The 19,924-nt window shown below is 54.3% G+C and overlaps 1 protein-coding gene across 1 annotated transcript in view; it reads right to left on the minus strand.

The window, feature by feature from the left end:
* The window catches only part of LHPP (phospholysine phosphohistidine inorganic pyrophosphate phosphatase), a 138,016-nt gene extending 118,092 nt beyond the window's left edge, over positions 1-19,924 (minus strand). The window contains exons 1-2 of the mRNA XM_007468732.1: positions 19,800-19,924; positions 2,421-2,608 (exon numbers count right to left, since the gene is read on the minus strand). Coding sequence (XP_007468794.1) covers positions 2,421-2,608; positions 19,800-19,924 — 313 coding nt within the window. The remainder of the gene's footprint in view (positions 1-2,420; positions 2,609-19,799) is intronic.

Raw genomic sequence — 19,924 nt, forward strand, 5'->3', positions numbered from 1 at the left:
TGTGTGTCTGGGGCCCTGGGCCATGCTGCATCAGTTTGACACCTGGGGGCCTGGAGACAGAGTAGCCAAGGTCAGTCACACGGGTGCTGCATGCCTACCTGACTGACCCTTAATAAAAACCCTGGGCACAAGGCTACAGTGAGCTTCTCTGGGTGACCACACCTCAGGCGTACTGTCACACATCACGCTGCTGGGAGAATGGAGTGCATCCCAGCACAACACCCCTGGAAGTTCGCGCCTGGATTCTCCTGGTCTCTGCCCACACATCTCTTCCCTTCACTGAGTTTAATCTGTATTCTTTCACTGTAATAAACCATAACTGTGAGTAGGACAGCTTTTCTGAGTCCCGTGAGTCCTTCTAGCAAATCATCAAGCCTGAGGGTGGTCTTGGGAACCCCCAAAACTAGATGCTGTGTGATTCTATTTATATGAAATTCTAGACACACTAAACTGATTTATAATGGAAAAAAATCCAAACGGTGGGTGCCTCTAAAGGGGTTGGGGATGGGGACTAATAGAGAAGGGCATGAGGGAACTTTTGGGGTGATGGTAATGTTCTAGGTCTTTTTTTAAATATATATATAGATATAAAATATATATATTTTGGGGGGGGCTGCTGCATTGGGTCTCAGTTGTGGCATGCGGACTCTTAAGTTGCGGCATGCACGCGGGATCTAGTTCCCCAACCAGGGGTCGAACCCGGGTCCCCTGCATTGGGAGCATGGAGTCTTACCCACTGGACCACCAGGGAAGTCCCAGTAATGTTCTAGGTCTTGATAGGGGTTTGAGTTACACAGATGAGTGCATTTGTCAAAACTCAGCAAAAGTACACTTGAGATTTTTGTATTTCATTGCATGTAAATTTTACATGAAAAGAAAAAACTAAACAGATTGAACTCTAGTTAATGATGTGAAGTGTTTAGAGGAAGTGTACCAATGCCTGCAAGTTACTTTGAGATGCATCAAAAAGATAAAGATGGATAGATGGATGGAGGGATGGAGGGATATATAATGAAGAAAATATAGCAAAATGTCACTGGTAAAATCAAGGTTAAGGGCATACAAATATTCCAAGTAAAATTCTTCCAGCTTTGCTGTACGCTTGAAATTTCTCGTAATAAAATGTTGGGGGGAAGATTTATCGACAATAAAACTTGAAAAAGATTCAGAGTCTGAAAAGTCAGGTACACCTATGGAAAACACAGACGCAGGATTACAGGTGAGGAAGGACACCTGGCTTCCCCTTCAGCCTCTCAAGCTCTAACATCTGCCTGTTGGACTCACTGATGAACATGCCTTCAAGGCAAACTCTGAGTTTCCCTCTCACCTCTGGTAGTTCCACCCCACCCCTCCCTTCGCCCTGGCGAGGGAAGGATTTTCTTTCTTAAGTTTTTCTGTTTCTTTAAGGACCTGTTCTAAAGACACTGGCAGGGATCCTAGATCACAGAGGAAGCATTTGGAGAAACACGATTTCTAAAGGCTGGGCATGTCGCCCTCGACTGGCGCCAGAGTCGTGGACTGGACACCCGGACCTCCAGGGAGCTCCCTCCATCTCTTGGAGGCCCACCCCTGTCCGGAGGCGGAAGAGCATTCTTGTCTCTGCCAGAGGTTTGTAAATCAAAACACCAAGTGCAGAGGAGGGAAGAAAGCTCAGTGCAACAAAGAAAAGTGTCCTGAATTCTGAAGCGTTGCTATGTCTCTTCTTTTTATCTTTTTGGCCGCACCGCGCAGCATGTGGGATCTTAGTTCCCCGACCAGGGATTGAACCCGCGCTCCATGCATTAGGAGCACAGAGTCTTCACCACTGGACTGCCAGGGAAGTCCCTCTTCTCTTTAAATATTCAGAAGCACCAGGTAACACTGTTCGTTCCTCTCTGTTCCAGCAAAACTCCCCGCTGAGGAGTTTCTTTTCCTTCATTCAGACTAACATCAGGAAGTAAACCCGTGCCGTTTGCCAGACAGCAGGGCTGGTTTTCACAAATATAGCTCAGAAACCTACGGACCTCAGTCTAGCTTTTCATCCCCCCTCTCTCTGTCTCTCTCTGTCTCTGTGTGTGTGTGTGTATCTCTCTCTCTCTCACACACACACTCACACACACACACACACACACACACACACACCAGAGGCTAAAATCATCCCCCCTTGACAATTCCTTGCCACCTTGCTTCATCCTAGATCACAGAAAGCAAATTCAGGGTTTTCCTCTGAGAAGCCACCTGGAACCTGCCTCCAAACACCCTCCGTATGAGGCCGGGATGGATGGGGCCGGGTCCCCAGCAGGGAGCCCACAGGTGTCAACAGGAGCCACGTGCTACCTCTGTGTCTTGCCCAGTGGTTTGGAGAAGGAGCCCCTCCCCAGCCCCCACCTGGAAAGGAGGCCCCTTCACCCCAACCAGGTCCCAGGGCCCGGCAGGCCTACCGTCGTGGATGAGCAGGTGTGGCCGCAGGCCTCGCTCCTTCAGGATCAGGCAGGTGGCTGGGGCCGGGGCGGTCACCTCACCCTCTGAGATGTCGAAGCCCAGACGCCGAAGCATCCCCACCAGGTCCCCCCGGGACTTCTGCGACTCGTTGGTGCAGAACCTCACCTTCAGCTGGGACCGCTTCAGTCTGGAAGTGGGGAGACAGGTGGAGGGGCTGTCAGCAGGCGGTGTGACCTCCTGCAGAGGGGGCTGGACAGGCGCTTCTCCGAGGGCGCAGGCCAGGTCGCCATGGGCCCCCGAGCTGGGCCTTGACTGACCCCGGGGGTTTTGGAGCTGGGGCAGACCATTCTCACCCTCACTGCGCTTGACACAGCTGAGGCTCCCCAAGGTTCCCGCCTGGCCTCCGCCCACACCTCCCCTTCTGCCTGGGACACGTCCCCACCCTCCCCTGGGACACACGGCCCACGCACATGCCAGCTCTCCCACACTCGACACCTCCACCACACCATGCCGCTCAGCCTCGCGGGGGTCACCTCCGAGCGTCCTGGCCAACCCTCTGGACCTCCCGTCACAACGAGCATTTCCACTTAGCATCTGAGCTGACTCTGTACCCACACTTTCCCAAATACAAAGGTCAAGGGGCCAAGCTGAGGTGTGTCTCCTCATCGCTGTCACTGAAGAAAGGTTTGCCAGACAGAGTCACCAGGCACACGGGTGAGTTAACGTGAGGTGAGCCTGGGATGCCTGCAGAGTGTCAGCGGCACCGATATCCTTCCCGTCCGAGCTCACAGGAGGCTCCACATCCCAGTTGCACCTGGGCAGTCGCACCGAATGCAAAGCCACAAAGCTGATGCCCAAAGAGATGCCAATGAAATAACATTCAACCCTTCTACAGGCAGCTATTGAGCACCTACTAAATGCCTGGCTGGGGTGGGTGCACAGAAACGCCATGGTGTCCACAGGCAGGCTCTCTGACCCCCAGAGCCCTCAGTCGGCAGGTGGGGTGGAGACCACACAAAGGAAGGGGGAATCAGGGATTGAGAACAGAGAGGTGCTGGGAAGGACCAAACAGGTGAAGAGACAGGGTGGCCAGGGAGGGTGGGAAGGTCGGGGAGGCCTCCCTGGGGAGGAGAGAGCTCCGGAGCTGAGACCCGAAGGGAAGCAAAGAGGCAAAGGCAGAGCGGCCGGCAGAAGGAAGAGGGGACCTGGTAAGTGTCAGTGCTGCAGGTGTGGCCGGGCAGGAGAGGAGGCCGGCGTGGGGGCCGAGCAAGGGGGCCAGTGGGCCGGGGGGAGTGAGAAGAGGTGGGCTGGCCACACCTCTGGCCTGGCCCAGAGCGCACAGCCCTCCCTGGATGAACCCTGGGCCACAGTGAGGGAGCCTTCATATTTAGCGTCTGCAGAGAGCGCGGTGGGGGGCCATGGAAGCCACCAGGCTGCAAATCAAGAGGTCCGAGAAACCCTAGGGAAAAGGTGGAGGGTCTGTATGTCCCCTACTCCAACCATCCCGTGGTACGCTGCCCCTACCCTGTCTCTATCCAGGGTTTTCTTTCTAACACTAATCAGTATCTCCAATCGTCTCATTTCTGTATCTGTTCACCGTCTCTCTCCTGGACCCATGTGCTCCATGAGGTCAGGAATGGGGCCTGCTGCGCGCTCCTCAGCACCCCCAGCGCTTCACACAGGGCTTGGCACACAGCAGGCCCCCGATAAGCGTTTGCTGAATGACTGAGTGATGGAAAGTCCAGATGACAGCTGGTGAGGGGGACACTTCCTTAGGACCACGCCTACTGCTTCCCCCAAGGGTGCCCTGACGGAAACAGACAGGATTCAGTGGTGAAGACACGCATTCCCACGCTACAGTGAGCTTTCAGACCCTCTGAGCACTGGAGTGGACAGCTGCGATTTGGAAAAAAATTGGCAGATCTACTGACAACAGGGCGAGCGCAGACAGAGGCTGACAATGTCGTAATGAAGTCTTTCTTAGTATTTGTCTTTCCTAATCAGGGGGTTATGAATTATCAATTACATTTAGTGGTTGATTGCCCTTCATAAAGACAGCTTTTGTATTTTTAAATTAGGCAGTTAATACATTGTAACTAATAGCATCACCTTGTACATTACGGACAGATCTTCATTGACTGGCACCCGGGATGTGCGATCGCACCCAAGTTAATGGGGTAGTTGAGCGAAGAAGGCAGGGGGTGCCGGGGGACTAATTATTGCTAATGGATTATGATGTGACCTTCTCAGAACAGTGAGCAATCGGTGTGCCAGTGAGATGACAGTGCCTCACATCTGCTATTCCAAACACAACTTGGATGCCCATAAAAAAACGAGTAAATAACAGAACTCACTTCAGGACACTTCAGCCACTGTTCTCCTTTGAAATACAACATAAGTTCATCCAAAACACATGCTTTAAAATCAAAGTACTAGTTTTAGGATTGAATCAGTCCCTGGAAAGTGGCAGGAAATGCTTGGGGAAGGCCCCTCCCTGTGGGCCTGTCCATTCGTGCCCCTGACCGCACCCGCTTTTGACTTTCTGGCATGAGTCCCAGGTCCTCTCTTCATTTTTCTTAGTTACTAAAAATAACAGAAGTAGGGCTTCCCTGGTGGCGCAGTGGTTGAGCGTCCGCCTGCCGATGCAGGGGACACGGGTTCGTGCCCCGGTCCGGGAAGATCCCACATGCCGCGGAGCGGCTGGGCCCATGAGCCATGGCCGCTGAGCCTGCGCGTCCGGAGCCTGTGCTCCGCAACGGGAGAGGCCACAACAGTGAGAGGCCCGCGTACCGCAAAAAAAAAAGATAAAAAAGAATAAATTTGGGCTCAGCGGAGACTTAGTCATAGAATCAAAACAATGCCTCCCAGATTCATAAATGACCCCTTGCATTTTCAATTTGGGAAAATATTGTTTCCTTACGTGTGCCTAATCAAAAAGTGGCATGGGCATCATCAGATACATGTTAACAAGAACTTCTGTAGAGATGAAAATGAATCATTACTCTCCTCTGTGGTTCTTTCCACCTGGGACTCCCCTGGAAGTTACACAGGGGCTGGTTCTACACCCTCCATCTCCTCTCTCATCTCACCTCACGATTTCTGCCCAAATTCTGTGCACTCTTGCAATTACAGGTTCTCAGTTACACTTGCTACTTGCTGGAAGGGACAGAACGTGTGTTTCCCCCGCACCAAAAAAAAAAAAAAAAAAAAAAAAAAAAAAAAAAACAGAAGTATTCATTATTATTATTAAAATAGTAAAGCATGAATACAACATTACACTGGACTTTGCCTTGGGGCTCAGTATCCATGATCTGATTTCATCCTCACCCCCTAAGGGCAGAGCACCCTACATACACCCTGTGTCCCCTACATGCACCCCCCAGGGCCCGGTGCATGGAGCACAGGGGGCCCTAAGCACATGTTGAGAAAACAAGCTGAGGAGGCAAGAGCCACGGTCCCCGATCCAGAGACGACAGAACAGAGGCTCGGGGCGGGGCAGAGACCCGAGAAGGTCGCTCGGCTTGTAAGCAGCGGAGCCCACGGGCCCACAGCTGGCCACAAGGTGGCGGCCCAGGCTCTCGTCCAGGGGTTGAAGGTGCTGGTGATTCCCCAGTAAGGGAGGCACCTGCCGGGGCAGGCCCAGCTCGGCCCTGCTGGGCAGGACACTGACACCTTCCCAGGGTGGGAAGGGTGTGCATGGGGCACACATGTGCGTGCACAGGGGACAGAGTGTGAGAAGGTGGGTCAGCACTGAAGAGGAGGTCCTGAATGGCCAGGGCTATGAGCTGAACTGTGTCCCTCCCACAAAATCATGTCGACTCCCTCAGGAGGCAATGAAGGTTGTTAAGTGAGGACAGAAGGGTGGGGCCCTGATACGACAGGATTAGTGTGCTTATAGCAAGAGACACCAGAGATCTCCCTGCGAGCACAGAGAAGAGGCCGTGTCAGGACACGGCAGAAGGTGGCCACCGAACAAGCCAGGAACAGGACTCTCGCCAGAGACCCACCCTGCCGGTCCCTCGGTCTTGGATGCCTAGGCTTCAGAACTGTGGGAAGCTAAACCTCCATGCTTAAGCCCCCAGGCCGTGGTATTCTGTTATGGGAGACTAAGACAGCCAAGGAACCAAAGCCTCGGCATCTCTTGGAGGGGTCTGCTGCCAGAGGTCAGATTCAGCCTCGGGAGGCCTGGAACACGTGAATCCAATGTCAGGAAAGCCAGAGCCAGGCGTGGCTTCAGGGCCACGGCACAGTCTACAAAGGGCCTCCCAAGGGGAGTGAATCCAAAGGATTCCAACATCGGACTGGGCCCAGCTCCAGGACAGGCCATGTCACCCCATCCTCTGACACCCAAGAACCCTGGGCACAGGGGGCCTACCGCAGGGTCCTGGCAGCCCAGAGCCGGGCTCCGGCCAGACGGCCCCTCTGAGACCACGGCCTCAGTCCACTGCACCCTCCCCAGACCCCCTGAGAGGGCGGGTACTTGCCCTTACTTCCTGTGGCCGCAACAGCTCTTTGAACTGACCTTTACCTCATCCCGGAGGCCAGGACAAGCTCTGAGTGACGACGTCGCCTGATGCAATTACCGAGCATCACATGAACTGGTCCCTTGCAAATCACCTCGGACCTCACACATCTGCTGGCTGTCGGCATCTGCCAGGGGCGCTCACCCGAAAATAATGGAAACCTTCTCATTATCGCTCGGTAGCAGGTAGAGTGCTAGGACGATTATTGGACATCCTGACTGACCTTGGCATTGCTCCACAGCCTGATGCCCTCTGGGCTCGCCAAGGAGGGGCTGGGCAGGGGGCGAGGAGGCTGCCCTGGATAAGGCCCCTCCTAGCTCCGTCCCCACCCCACCCCACCCCAGCCATCTGTCACCTTCATCTGACCCTGAAGGCCCTCTCATGACCCTGAGTCTTGGCCTTCACCCTCCTCTATGGCCAAATCCTACCCACCCGTCAAAGCCTGGTTCATGTGTCCCCTCCTCCAGGAAGCCCCCCAGACCCTGGCCCCTGCCCGGGCAGAGCCTGTCCTCTTCCCACTTGGCTTTCACAGCCCTTGCAGCACAGCAGTGCTTTTCTACGAGAAGCACTTAACTGATCCAAATTCCGGATTGGATGGGCCCATCTGGTAATGGAACCAAGTCATTCTGCTTTCCAGAGAACTTCAGGAAGAAACCCCACGCTCACTGCCGATCCCGCCTGTGGACGGCACTGCTCCAGCGCCCGTCTCTAATCCTTCCTGGGGCAAGGTTGTTAAAGGGTTCCAGAAGAGAAAGCACAGTGGAGCCGGAGGATGGGCCTAGGCACAAGGGTGAGGAGTGAGTCACGCCTTCTGCAGGCTGAGGAACAAATGCCTAAGAAAGATGCTCTAATACTGAGCGGGAGGCCAGGTGGCCAAGAGGCAACCAGGAAGTGCTTCAGAGTCTGATGACTGTGGGCTGGTCCCGGTGCTGCTACTTAATGGCTGTGGGACCTCCACAAGCTGTTTCTTCTCTCTGTGGCTCAGTTTCCTCATCTGGAAAATGGGGATGAAAACAGCTTCACATTGTGAGGCTCCAATGAGACCTGCAGTGCGCTTGCTCGGGCCTGGCCCACAGTAAGTGCTCACCGAATATGAGCAGAGAACATCGGCCAGTGGCCGGAGGGCAGGCTCCCCCAACCTAGTTCCTTCCCCGCTCTACCTGCCCCAACTGCCCAGAGCAGGCAGGGCACTCACTCACCTCGCCCCAGCCACCCTGTGACCAAGCAGCGAGGCCCACGGCGGCTGCCACAACCTCCCCTCCCCCGCTCTCACCACCTGCGCCCCCATGGGGCTCCGAGGGGCACGGGCGGGGTCCTACAGAGGGGGCATGTGTGGAGGGTCTGGGAGGCCAGGCTGATGGCGACTCCAAATCTCACCCCCACCCCCGGGGGAGAGAGCCCAACAGGACGGCGACGGGGAGGAACCCTCAGGCTGGGTGGGTTCCTGGGTGGGAAGGTGAGGCTGCAGGCTGGCAGGTCAAATGTGAAGTGACAAATGAGGTTAGCACCCAGAGGGGATGGGTGACTTCTCCCCCAACGCAGAGGAAGCAGGGTTTATTTTTTTTGATTTTGCTCATCCCTGGGCTGGTCTTCAAAAGAGCTGTGTGAGGTCCACAGGCCCACCCTGGGCTGAAATTCTGGTCTCCTACCAGAGCCACCTCTATGTCAAGTAGCCTGGAATCCTCTCCTGAGACAGAAGAAACTCGTACCAGGAGGGAAGGGAGGTGTAGGGGAGTAGAGGGGCGTCTCCCCTCACTCCTGCCTCCCTGGCCCACGCCCACTCTGCCCCTGGGGCTACAACTCAAGACGCTACCCGATGGAGAAGAGGCCCCTGTTACTACTGAAATGGCCACAGCTGCAGATATGCTTCAGTTTCTCAGAGAACGAAAGAACACCCACATCACCACGGGGGGTCATTATGAACCGAAACTCAGGCGGCAGCGCCCAGCCGAGACCCTCAGAGAACATCAGTCTCGGCTGCCCCATCCATCAGCATCAAGAGGTCGTTACCTAGCAGAGCTCCATGGCAGCGCCGGCCACTGCCTGATTTTGAGATCTGTGGCTGCTTTCCTTTTAAAAAGCCACAGAGATTGAAAACACACATTTGGAAAATTGAAACTTGCAAAGTGCATATTTGTTCTAAGAACCCAATTTTTTTAAAAACAGAAGGTCAAACAGGAGCCCATGAACAGAGCAGGGGCAGTTCTGCAGTAGAAAAATACAGTCATAAAGGAAGGGATGGAGGGAGGGAGGGAAGGAGGAAAGAAAGAAAGAAAAATATAGTCACACACACACCAAGGGGCACCCACGTTGATTCTGAGAGGGACCAGGTCCAGCTCCCCATGTGCCCTGATGTAGGGCCTCAGCTTCGGGGCAGGGAGATGCCTTTTGGCTGGAGCAGCAACAGAAGGGCTTTTGCCCCCATGAGAATGGGGTCTGGCTCCCCAGTTGGGGTCCGGCACCTGCACCTTGCACACGCCCTTGGCCAGGCATCCATGGGCCAGACTCTTGGGAGTCTTGAGTCCCAACCATGAAATGGGGTAACAGTAGCGCCTAGCCTTCTGGCTCTCCAGGGTGGGGCATAGAGGATGCGCCACGAGCCCTATCATGTGCCGGCATCACCACAGGGCCACGAATGCTGAGGGACACCGGTAAGGCCTCTGCCAGTAGCTCTGGCTGGGCCTGCTGCATCTCCCCCTTCTTTCCACCGACCCACCAGAGTAGACATTTTGGCCAGGCTGACAGCCAGCTGCTAGGTCCCTGGAGGTCCCTCCCCACTCTCCATCGGACACTCTGCTGGGCAGACTGTGTCGTCAGAGTCCAGGCAAGAAACAGAGTCCAAAGTCTGGACGGAGAGAAGAGAACAAGAGCAGTGGTGACGCATGGCTGAGCCTCTCAGGCCGGGCTAGCCAGCCAGCGACCTCAGGGGGACAGCAATGAGGTCAAACAGACGTCGGGCAGGCCTGAAGCCAGGGCCCTTACGAAACTCGTGGCACACCTTCCACACCCGTGGCTACCTCACCCGCTATCCAGTATGTTCTCTCTGACCTGCCTGGGCCTCTGAGCTCAGATCAAAGGGACACGCTGAGCCCACAACATCACTTTACTAGTTACTAATAAATGCAATTTAGAATGAAGTGCATGGGAATCTAGAAACCAGAGGAGACCTTCGAGATTATCCAACCTAGTGGCTCCTTTCGCAGAGGGGGAGACTGAGGCCCAGAGGGATACGAGGAATCTAAGGGCACATTTCTGGGAGCCATGGGTTCTTTGGTCCACTCCCCAGCCTTGGAAGGTTAGCCACCAGCTAGTCCTCCCCTGACGTGGTCACAGGCTAGTCAAGTGCTGGGCGCTGCAGGGGACGGAGCCAGGCATTCTCGGGTAAGGTGGGAGCCTGGCTCGGGAAGCAGACACACACCCTCAGCACCTCTGCCACCTCATCCCTGTGTGACCAGGGCTTGTCACCTAACCTTCTCCAACCTCAGTTTCCACATCTGTAAAATGGGGCACTAGCAGTAGCTACTTGACAGGACTGTCCTGAAGCACCTGGCATGTTGCAAATACTCAGTGAATGACGGTGAAGACGATGGTGGTGACAATGACAACCACACCTCTAGCAGGCCCGGGGCTGGGTGCCCTCGAGGCAGGTAGTTGGACAAGAAGACAGATGCCCAGGGAACTGGGGCAGCCGCAGGAGCCAGCTGGTGAGGGAGGCCTGCTGGACGGAGCCCAGAGAGCTTCGCCTGGGGCCACCATTAAGAAAGAGGGCAAAGCTCAACCCAGCAAATGGAACCTGGGGTAAACGGGCACTGGCTCATCCTGGCAGCATCCCAGAGCGCCCAGGACAAGCTCAACCCAGCAAATGGAACCTGGGGTAAACGGGTGCTGGCTCATCCTGGCAGACATCCCAGAGCGCCCAGGACAGGGGGAGCCCCAACAGTAGTTACAACAGCTCCCCACGAGAGGAAACTGAGGCACAAAAAGCCTAAGGAACTTGCCCAAGACCACATGACAACCACAGGGCAGAGCTGGGACTTGAAACCCAGGTCCTCGCCCACAAGAGCTGACACCTACCTTCCTTTAGGGGCAGCACCTGCCCTGCTAAGGGTCTGGCCCCCACTCTCCTTCCTCCTGAGGTGGCTGTGAGCAAGCCCTATTCCTCCTCTATAAACAGGGCTGCATCCTGCCAGCCCCAGGGTGGCGGGAAATCACCCCGCACAGCGCCACAGGCAGGGCCCGGGCAGGGCTCTGCCAATACGGCTTCTCTGTATATCCTTGGGGGGCTGGGGGATCAGGACTCCACCTGTGGGCCCCATGAACGACCCGTGCCATGCTCACCTCCTAATCAGCCAGGGCCTTCCTACCTGAGGCGGCATCTTTGGGATAAACGGTTAACTCTGCTCCAGAACCCCCAGCCTGGCTGCCCTTGATTTCCATAGGGTGGCTCCTGCCCAGCGAGGCTGAGATCAGAAACCCAGAAACAGCCCTTGTCGTGACAGTGGAGCCGTGGGTGGCTTCACAACAATGTCCCTCGGTTTCCCTCCACGCAAGTCAGGGTCACAGTTCTGTTATTGCTCTACCTGAGGGCGGTTGTGTCTCCTTTAACTCTAAGAACAAAAATGGTATTTCACACACAATTACTCTGTAACTTTTTCACTGACTATATGCAACATTCACCTCATATAAACTAATGTCAACACCAGACAGAGCTTCCTCACTCTTTTTAACTGCTGGCTGGATAAACCACAATTTATTCCCTTGTCCCCTCCTGATAGACACGCAGGTTGTTTCCAGCCACAAATATAAAATTATACACACATGTACGGTTGAGCTGTCCACTGCCCCAGACTTTAGTACTGCTATTTTTTTTTAACATCTTTTTTGGAGTATAATTGCTTTACAATGGTGTGTTAGTTTCTGCTTTATAACAAAGTGAATCAGCTACACATACACATATGTCCCCATATCTCCTCCCTCTTGCGTCTCCCTCCCTCCCACCCTCCCTATCCCAGCCCTCTAGGTGGTCACAAAGCACCGAACTGATCACCCTGTCCTATACGGGGAGGGTGAAGGGTAAGCTGGGACAAAGTGAGAGTGGCATAGACATATATACACTGCCAAATGTAAAATAGACAGCTAGTGGGAAGCAGCCGCAGTGGTTAAGACTCCGCCTTCCACTGCAGGGGGCGCGGGTTTGATCCCTGGTGGAGATCCCGCCTGCCGTGGGGCGTGGCCAAAAAAAAAATAAAAAAGACACTTTCATCATTTTCACAGACTGACCTCATAATCAGTATTACAGATTTGAACAGAGAAAATACACACCATTCAAACATTGCTCTTTTATCTGTTTTTACAATTTGGGGGATTCTACGTCAGATTTCATTTAGGAGATAAATGCTCTGAGGTGACATAAGTTTGAGACCACTGGCTCAGGATCTGCGGGAAACTCCAGCCTCCAGTGACCTGTGAACCAACAGAACATGTTTCTTGAGCATCAGTGCTGCCCAAGGAGTGGGGGGTGTGATGGGGGGACCATGGAACTGGACGAGAGCCAGCCAGGGGAGGGGCGGCTTCTTAAAATCCCCTGCGCTTTGGGGGAAACACAGAGGAAAAGGCATGGAAGGAGCTACAGGGTCCCCCTGGGGGGATGACGAGGATGCGGCTGGTGACGATTTGGACTTTTTACTTAGTACATTCCTGAGCTAGTGGGATGGTTTACAAGAAGGAAGCCACCTCTGCCTTGGGAAGCCTAAACTGTGGATGTTATGAAACCAGTACTCGGCCTGGGAAGAGAGCATCGTTATCTCACCTGGCCCCCAACTCTGAGTCAGCCTAGTTCACCCGCAGAGAGGAAACGGCAGCACAAGTGACAGGGCGTTCTCAACAAACACACCTTGTCCAAGGTCCAGGGTGAGTCAGGAAAGCTGTTGTTGGCCTAAACGAACTCAAACAAACGGCCCGCCCCCTCTGATAGCCTTAAAAGAGCCCCCTCTGGCAGGTGCTGGGCCACACGGGGGATGGGGCGAGGCAACGCAGGGAGGCTCCCAGCTCTCTCACAGTCCTGGTAGCTACTATTATTACCGCCACTCCTGGGCGGCTGTGTCCCTGGGGCCCGATGGAGCCAGGGTGGCCGAGCATCAAGGAGGGCCTTGGTCCTAGGCCGCACTTCAGACAAGTTCCCTGGCCCTGTCCCTCTGGCTCTAAGACCTGCTGGGAGGGGCCTGAGTTTTCACAGGGTCCCAGGGCTTCTGGTGCACAATGGAGGGGTGGGTCGCGGGTCTGTTAGTCCTGGGTGGGAATTGCTTTATGAGGCTGCCCTGGGCCGAGGCCGAGCTTGCTTCCTTCCGCTGGCCGCAAAAAGGCTGGGCTGGGCTGGGCCCAGCAGATGTGCTTTAGTGGCCCGAGACAGGATGCAGTAAATGCCCACCCGCCTTTCACATGCAGATGCCTCTGGGGCTCCCCTTTGTGCTGACCAGCCCGGGGGCCAGCCCCTGCAGCCCCCGCTGTGCCCAGCCCTGCCTCTGAATGGCTCCCCTCGGGGAGCCCAACTGCCCAAGAATGGACTCCAATAAAGGGCCTGATGGGGGGACCCAGGCCGGCTACAGATGTCCCATGACCACGCCCACCCACAAGTCCTAGCACAGTAAGAGGGCTCCACCTGGCCAGCACCGTGCCCAGAGGCTCCAGGAAGCGTGGACCTCCTGTTCTCCAATCTGGGACGTTCCTGGCCCAGATGACAGCTTCAGAGCCCAGCTCACACATCACGGGCTCCCCATCTCCCTGGCGGCTCAGTCTCTCTCCACCTGACACTAGCCTTTCTGGGTGCTGTTTACGCTGCTCTCCCGATACTGGATGGTCAGCTTCCCGAGAGCAGGGACATCCATCTGCCCCACTCACTGCCCCTTGTCCCAATGCCTACAGCGGTGTTTTTAGTATAAAAGAAGCACTCGATAAATATTTGTTGGGTGAGTGGATGAATGAACAAGTGCATCTTTAATGAGAAGCAGTGTGGTATTGTGGGGAAAACTGGGGCTTGGAGTCAGGTGGACCGGGGCAGGGCGGGGGACAGTGGGCAGGAAGGGAGGGAACCCTGGCCCAGCCACTTTCTCCACTTTGGCCACTTCCCAAATCTCTCTGAGCCTCTGTTCCGGCTTTGAAAAGGGCTGGTTGTGAAGGTAGCTTGATCATCAGTGACTGCTATTATGGTGGTCGGTATTGTTTTAAAAAGCAGAGCTAATACTCCCCATGTGCTCTGTGTCCCCAAACAGGTGAGAAACTTTCCAAAAACCTGAGGACACCTGTCACCACAGAAAGTCTAGGAAGAGAAGTGGTGAGTCACCCCCTCCGGGGTTCCCAGAACAGAAGGTGCTGTTTGGGAACCCACGGCACTGGGGAGATGCCATGGAGGCAAACGGCCCCCAGGGCCCCGGGACCTCCATCACGCTGCCCCTCTGCAGCGCTGCTCTCACCCTGGGTACTTCCTCTGAGCTCCCTTGTGACTTCAAAGCCAACCCTGCATATCAAGGAGGCCACAGAGGGCAGGCTGTGGCTGCAAAAACTGTACAAAAAGTGGTGGAAGCCTGGCGTTAGTCACGCTGGCCAGCAGGGCCTGGCCCGGGAAAGAGCTGTGTCCCCAAGTCTGACATCCCCAGGGAAACTCCAAAAGCAGGCAGATTTTACTGGGGGAAGTTGCCCACATACACTCACTGCCAGGAGGGTCTGGATGCTGGGCTCCGGGGGCCCCACAGGAGGGCATGGGCGGCTTCCTTGGGCCTGAGTGTGATCAGCTGGCCACTGGAGGCCGGGCCTGGGTGGAGGGGCCTAGTCTTTAAAGAGCCAGCACAAGAGCCGAAGAGAGAAAAGGATCGTGGGTGAGAGCCAGAGGGTGCCGCAGCGTGGAGGGCCCAGGCTCTGCGGGTGTTGGGCTGCTAAGGGGCTGGTCAGTGAAAACCCCCCGAAAGTCTGTATAACTGGGAGCAAGGGGGTGACATGGGCAGAGGGAGAGAGGGGGCCACAAGGGTCACTTGGGAAGGCCCTGGTGGAGCAGGAAAATGCACAGGGACGTGGTCCTGTGGCATGGAGTCCCAGGGAGGGTTCAGAGGGGCCAGGCCTCATCCTCCAGGACGATCAACTCCCCTGATATAATGAGAACTACGTCCCCTCACTGGACAGTCCCACACACTATGGGGAAGGCAATTCTCCCCTCTCTCAGCTACAAAACTGGCTGGGATGTATTTTAGGACTGCCAGTATATCCGGTTATTATACTGCTGCTAGATTTATACAGTGTAGTTGCTACCAAAGACACTCCAGCTAGATAAATCAGTTGAATTAAAGCAAATCAAGACAAACAACTCCCGGGGATCTGTTGGAAGATGCCAGCGCCAAACCCACAGAGGTTAAAGGACCAGGGATCACCCTCCTTTGAGTCACAGCCTGGAATCTGTGCAGGTGTTTGTTGGACAGTGTATCGGGGGGAGCATCACCCAGGGGAGACTGCTAGAGAGAAGCCCCTGACCTTTTCCAATGCCCGCTTCTCCCTCAAAGGACTCTAAGTATGGGTCCAGCACAGCGGTTAGGAGTCACGCAGACCTGGGTTCCCATGGTCCCTGGGCCATCCCAGCTGAGACCCTAGCAAGCCCTGAGCCACAGTGGCTTCAGCTGATTGAGGGAGATAACCTCCTCCCACCCCCACGCTGTTAGGGGGACTACATGACATAAACAGGGATGCCCAGCATAGAGGAAGCACTCTCTGCGAGCAGCCAGCTTTGCTGGTGCTGGGAGACGCCTGGAGCCTCACTGGCCCGGGAGGGGTGCACACCAGACCCACATTACTGACTGGAAACAAGGGCTCACAATCAGCCCTACCTATTCCAAAGCCACTGATGAATCCATTCTGTGCTCCTCAGCAGCGGAGGCTCTGTCCATATCCTTGACCTACTTTATTTCTCAGGTTTTGAGGCAAAAATGACCCTGCTAAAATGCAAAGGACTTCGGGACTTCCCTGGTGGCGCAGTGGTTAAGAATCTGCCTGCTAATGCAGGGGACACGGGTTCGAGCCCTGGTCCGGGAAGATCCCACATGCCACGGAGCAACTAAGCCCTTGCGCCACAACTACTGAGCCTGCGCTCTAGAGCCCGCAACCCACAACTACTGAGCCTACGTGCCACAACTAATGAAGCCCGCGCGCCTAGAGCCTGTGCTGTGCAACAAGAGAAGCCAGCGGCAATGAGAAGCCCGCGCACAACAAGGAAGAGTAGCCCCCACTCGCCGCAACTAGAGAAAGCCTGCATGCAATGAAGACCCAAAGCAGCCAAAAATAAAATTAATTAACTTTTTAAAAAATTTAAGAATGAATGAAAATGTAAATTAGTTTAAATAAATAAATAAAATGCAAAGGACTGACAAACCCACGTGTTGGTGAGGACACAGAGCCACGGGGACTCTCACATATACCACTTTGGGAAACGATTTGACAGCATCTTCTAGCAATGAACACATGCCTATCTTATGACCAGCAATTCCACTCCTAGGTCTGTACCCAACAGAAATGCATCCATGCATTCACCAGACATGTTCTAGAATGTTCATGGCAGCACTATTCAAAATAACTGAAAACAGGAAACTACACCCCCTCAATAGAAGAACAGCTGTGTACTTTAATAGAAAGTTGTTTTTTTTTAAGTGGCTCTGATTTTAAAAAAATTAAAAGCGCGTATAACAGGAATTCCTATATTAACATGGGACGTGCTCTTTCGGCCGCGCTCCTCAGCAGACTGCTGCCACGGGCCGTGGGATCTGTGGGCAGAGGAAGGGTGCCGGCTCCACGTTCCGCGTGCACGTGAAGCACCGAAAGACGCCGCGTCTCTGCACGCCGTGGACTTTGCCGAGCAACACGGCTACATCAAGGGTATCGTGAAGGACACCATCCACGACCCGGGCTGCAGTGTGCCCCTTGCCAAGGTGGTCTTCCGGGATCCATACCATTTTAAGAAGCGGACAGAGATGTTCATCACCACCGAGGGCATCCACACCAGCCAGTTCGTGTACTGTGGCAAGCAGGCCCAGCTCAGCATCGGCAATGTGCTCCCGGTGGGTACCGTACCTGGGGGCACCATTGTGTGCTGTCTGGAGGAGAAGCCTGGTGACTGGGGCAAGCTGGCCAGAGCCTCTGGGAACTGTGCGTGACTGCCATCTCCCACAACCCTGAGACAAAGAAGACCAGAGTGAAGCTGCCCTTGGGCTCCAAGGTCATCTCCTCCACCAACAGAGCTGTGGTCGGTGTGGTGGCTAGAGGTGGCCGCGTTGACAAGCCCATTATGAAGGCCAGCCGTGCCTACCACAAGTATAAGGCAAAGAGGAATTGCTGGCCACGCGTGTGGGGTGTGGCCATGAACCCTGCTGAGCATCCCTTCGGAGGTCGCAACCACCACCACGTCGGCAAACCCTCTACCATCCTCAGAGATGCCTCTGCTGGCCAGAAAGTGGGTCTCACTGCTGCCCACCGGACTGGGTGTCTCCGGGGAACCAAGACTGTGCAGGAGAAAAAGAATTAGGGCTGAGGACTCAATAAAGTTTGTCTTTTTCACAAAAACAAACAAACAAACAAACATGGGATGTGACGTTTAACTGTCATACTCATGGGGTGTATCGTGTGCCAAGCACTGCGTCAAGGGCCATCATGGCACCTGCCTGCACCCCTCTGCGCCCCTCTCCATCCCCTCAGGTGCTCCAGTCCAACACCGGAGCCATTCTTTATTTCATCTTCTCCCTGTTCCCCGCAAGATCCAATACATAGGCAGGTCCCATTGGTCCTACTCCCAAAACATCTAATTCACCCCCTTCTCTTCATCTCCATTGCCGCCCCCTAGTCCACGCCCTATCATGTCTCCCTGGACCACACAAGGGTCTCCCAACTGGCTGTTCCCCTGTTCCCTCTGGAGCCCGGCCGTCTGCCCCACTGCCAGCTCATTCTCCACTTTGCAACCAGAGATCTTCTTAAAATATTTTTTTTTCTGGTGCAGTATTTTTTTCCAGCACTTTTTGAGACAAAATTGACAAAATATTTGTAATTTGATATCTTGAATGGGAAATACATCCACATGGTTCAAAACTTTAAAAAATGTTTATATACAAAGTTACCAAGGGAAGAGCCTTGCTCCCATCCCTACCCCCAACCACCTAGTTCTCCCCAATCACTTGCCTTCCAGCTCTTCACAGGTTGAAGCTCTTCCCTCCAGTTTCCTTATACAAACACACCAGCAGGAACACACACTTGCATTTCTGCCTTTTCCACCCAAAAGACGGCGCAGTGCACATCCTGTCTTCACTGACAGCAAGTCTACATGGCAGGCATGCTCGTTCTTTCTTATGCAGTATGGAATTCCACTGTGTAGAAGGATAGACTGTAATACTCCCCTAGCGATGGATAGTTGAGCTGTTTCCAGTCTTTTGCTATTTCTCAAGGCACTGCCATGAATGACCTCCCACCTATGTCATTTCTCATGTATGAGGCAGTATGCGGACAGATAATGCCAAATGCATCTTCCACAAGCAATATAAGACAGGGTCTGCCTCCACAAACTCTCACCAAGAGAATGCGTTCCCAAAGTTGTGGATTTTGGTCAATTTTCTCAAATTGATGAAAAAAGGCATCTCAGGATAGTTTTAATTTGCACTTCTCTTATTCGAGTAAGGCTGAGCATCTTTCCTATGCTTTTCCTTTGTGTTTCTATTTGTTTTCCTTTCCTGTGAATTGTTTATATCCTTTGTGCATCTTTCTATTGGGCTGTTGATTTGTTGTTGTTGTCAATTTCTAGATTTTGAGGCGTAGCTACAAAGGTATTCTCCTACTCCAAGATTTCAAAGGGAATCTCTCCTGTTTTCATTTACTTATATGGTTTCACTTTCTACATTTAAATGTCTTGAAAACATAAATCAGATCACACGACACTCCTGCCTAAAATCTTCAGTGACTCTTCATTGCACCCAGTATGGAATCCAGACAGCTCTCTGTGACCCTCAGGTCCCTGCCTGCTGTAGCCCTGCGCACCCTCGCTAGTCCCCACTCGCTCCTCAGTTCCGTGACTGCGCGCGATCTGCTGAGCTCTCCTCTGAGCTCTCCGCCTCAGGCTTTGCAGCCACTGTTCCCTTCAGATGGAAGGCACTTCCTCCTCCACTTCACCCCATGCCCCCTCTTACCCTCTGGTTATGCGATGCCAGTGGCAATTACAAAGCCCAGGGCCCAGTGGTGCCAACAGTGGTCCTGGCAGTGTCCTCTGTGCACAAGACTTGGTGGGCAAGACGCCCTCCTACCGTCTAAGCAGACAGTCAAGGCAGTCCAACTGAATTACAATGCCAGCCACGTATGTAATTTAAAGTTTCCTGGTAACCACATTGACAAAGGTTAAAAGAAGAAGGTGGAATTAATTTAATCTATTTTATTTAAGCTATAACATACTCAAACTACTATCATTTCAATATGTAACCAATATAAAACAATACAGTGAACTTTATACATTTTTTCTCACTAAGTCTTCGAAATCCGGTGTGGGTTGTACACTTACACCACATCTAAATTCAGACTTGCCACATTCCAAGCGCTCAAAGGCAAGGAGCGGGGCTGCCCTGTTGGACAGTGGCGCAACTCTAACCAGCAGTGGCCCGGTGCTCACCCTGGGACGCCGGACGCCTGGCACACCCGGCGGCTGCAGCGCGATCCTCCCGGGACCAGCCCTCCGCTCGCCGGGCGGGGCGGGGCCAGAGTAGCAGCCCCGCCCCGCCCCCCGGCAGCGGCCCAGAGGACCCGGCTGAGCACAGCGCCGGGCGCTCCAGGCGGCCTGCGCGGCCCACTCACCTCGCCAGCGCCTCCACAGAACCTGCGATCGGCGCGCCGCCGCCCTCACCGCCGTCGTACAGCACGCCTGAGATGTCGAGCAGCACCCCGCGCACGCCTGCCAGCCGCTCGCCCCACGCAGCCAT

This window comes from Lipotes vexillifer, unplaced genomic scaffold (assembly GCF_000442215.2).
Source record: "Lipotes vexillifer unplaced genomic scaffold, Lipotes_vexillifer_v1.1 scaffold741, whole genome shotgun sequence".
Classification (NCBI taxonomy): Eukaryota; Metazoa; Chordata; class Mammalia; order Artiodactyla; family Lipotidae; genus Lipotes; species Lipotes vexillifer.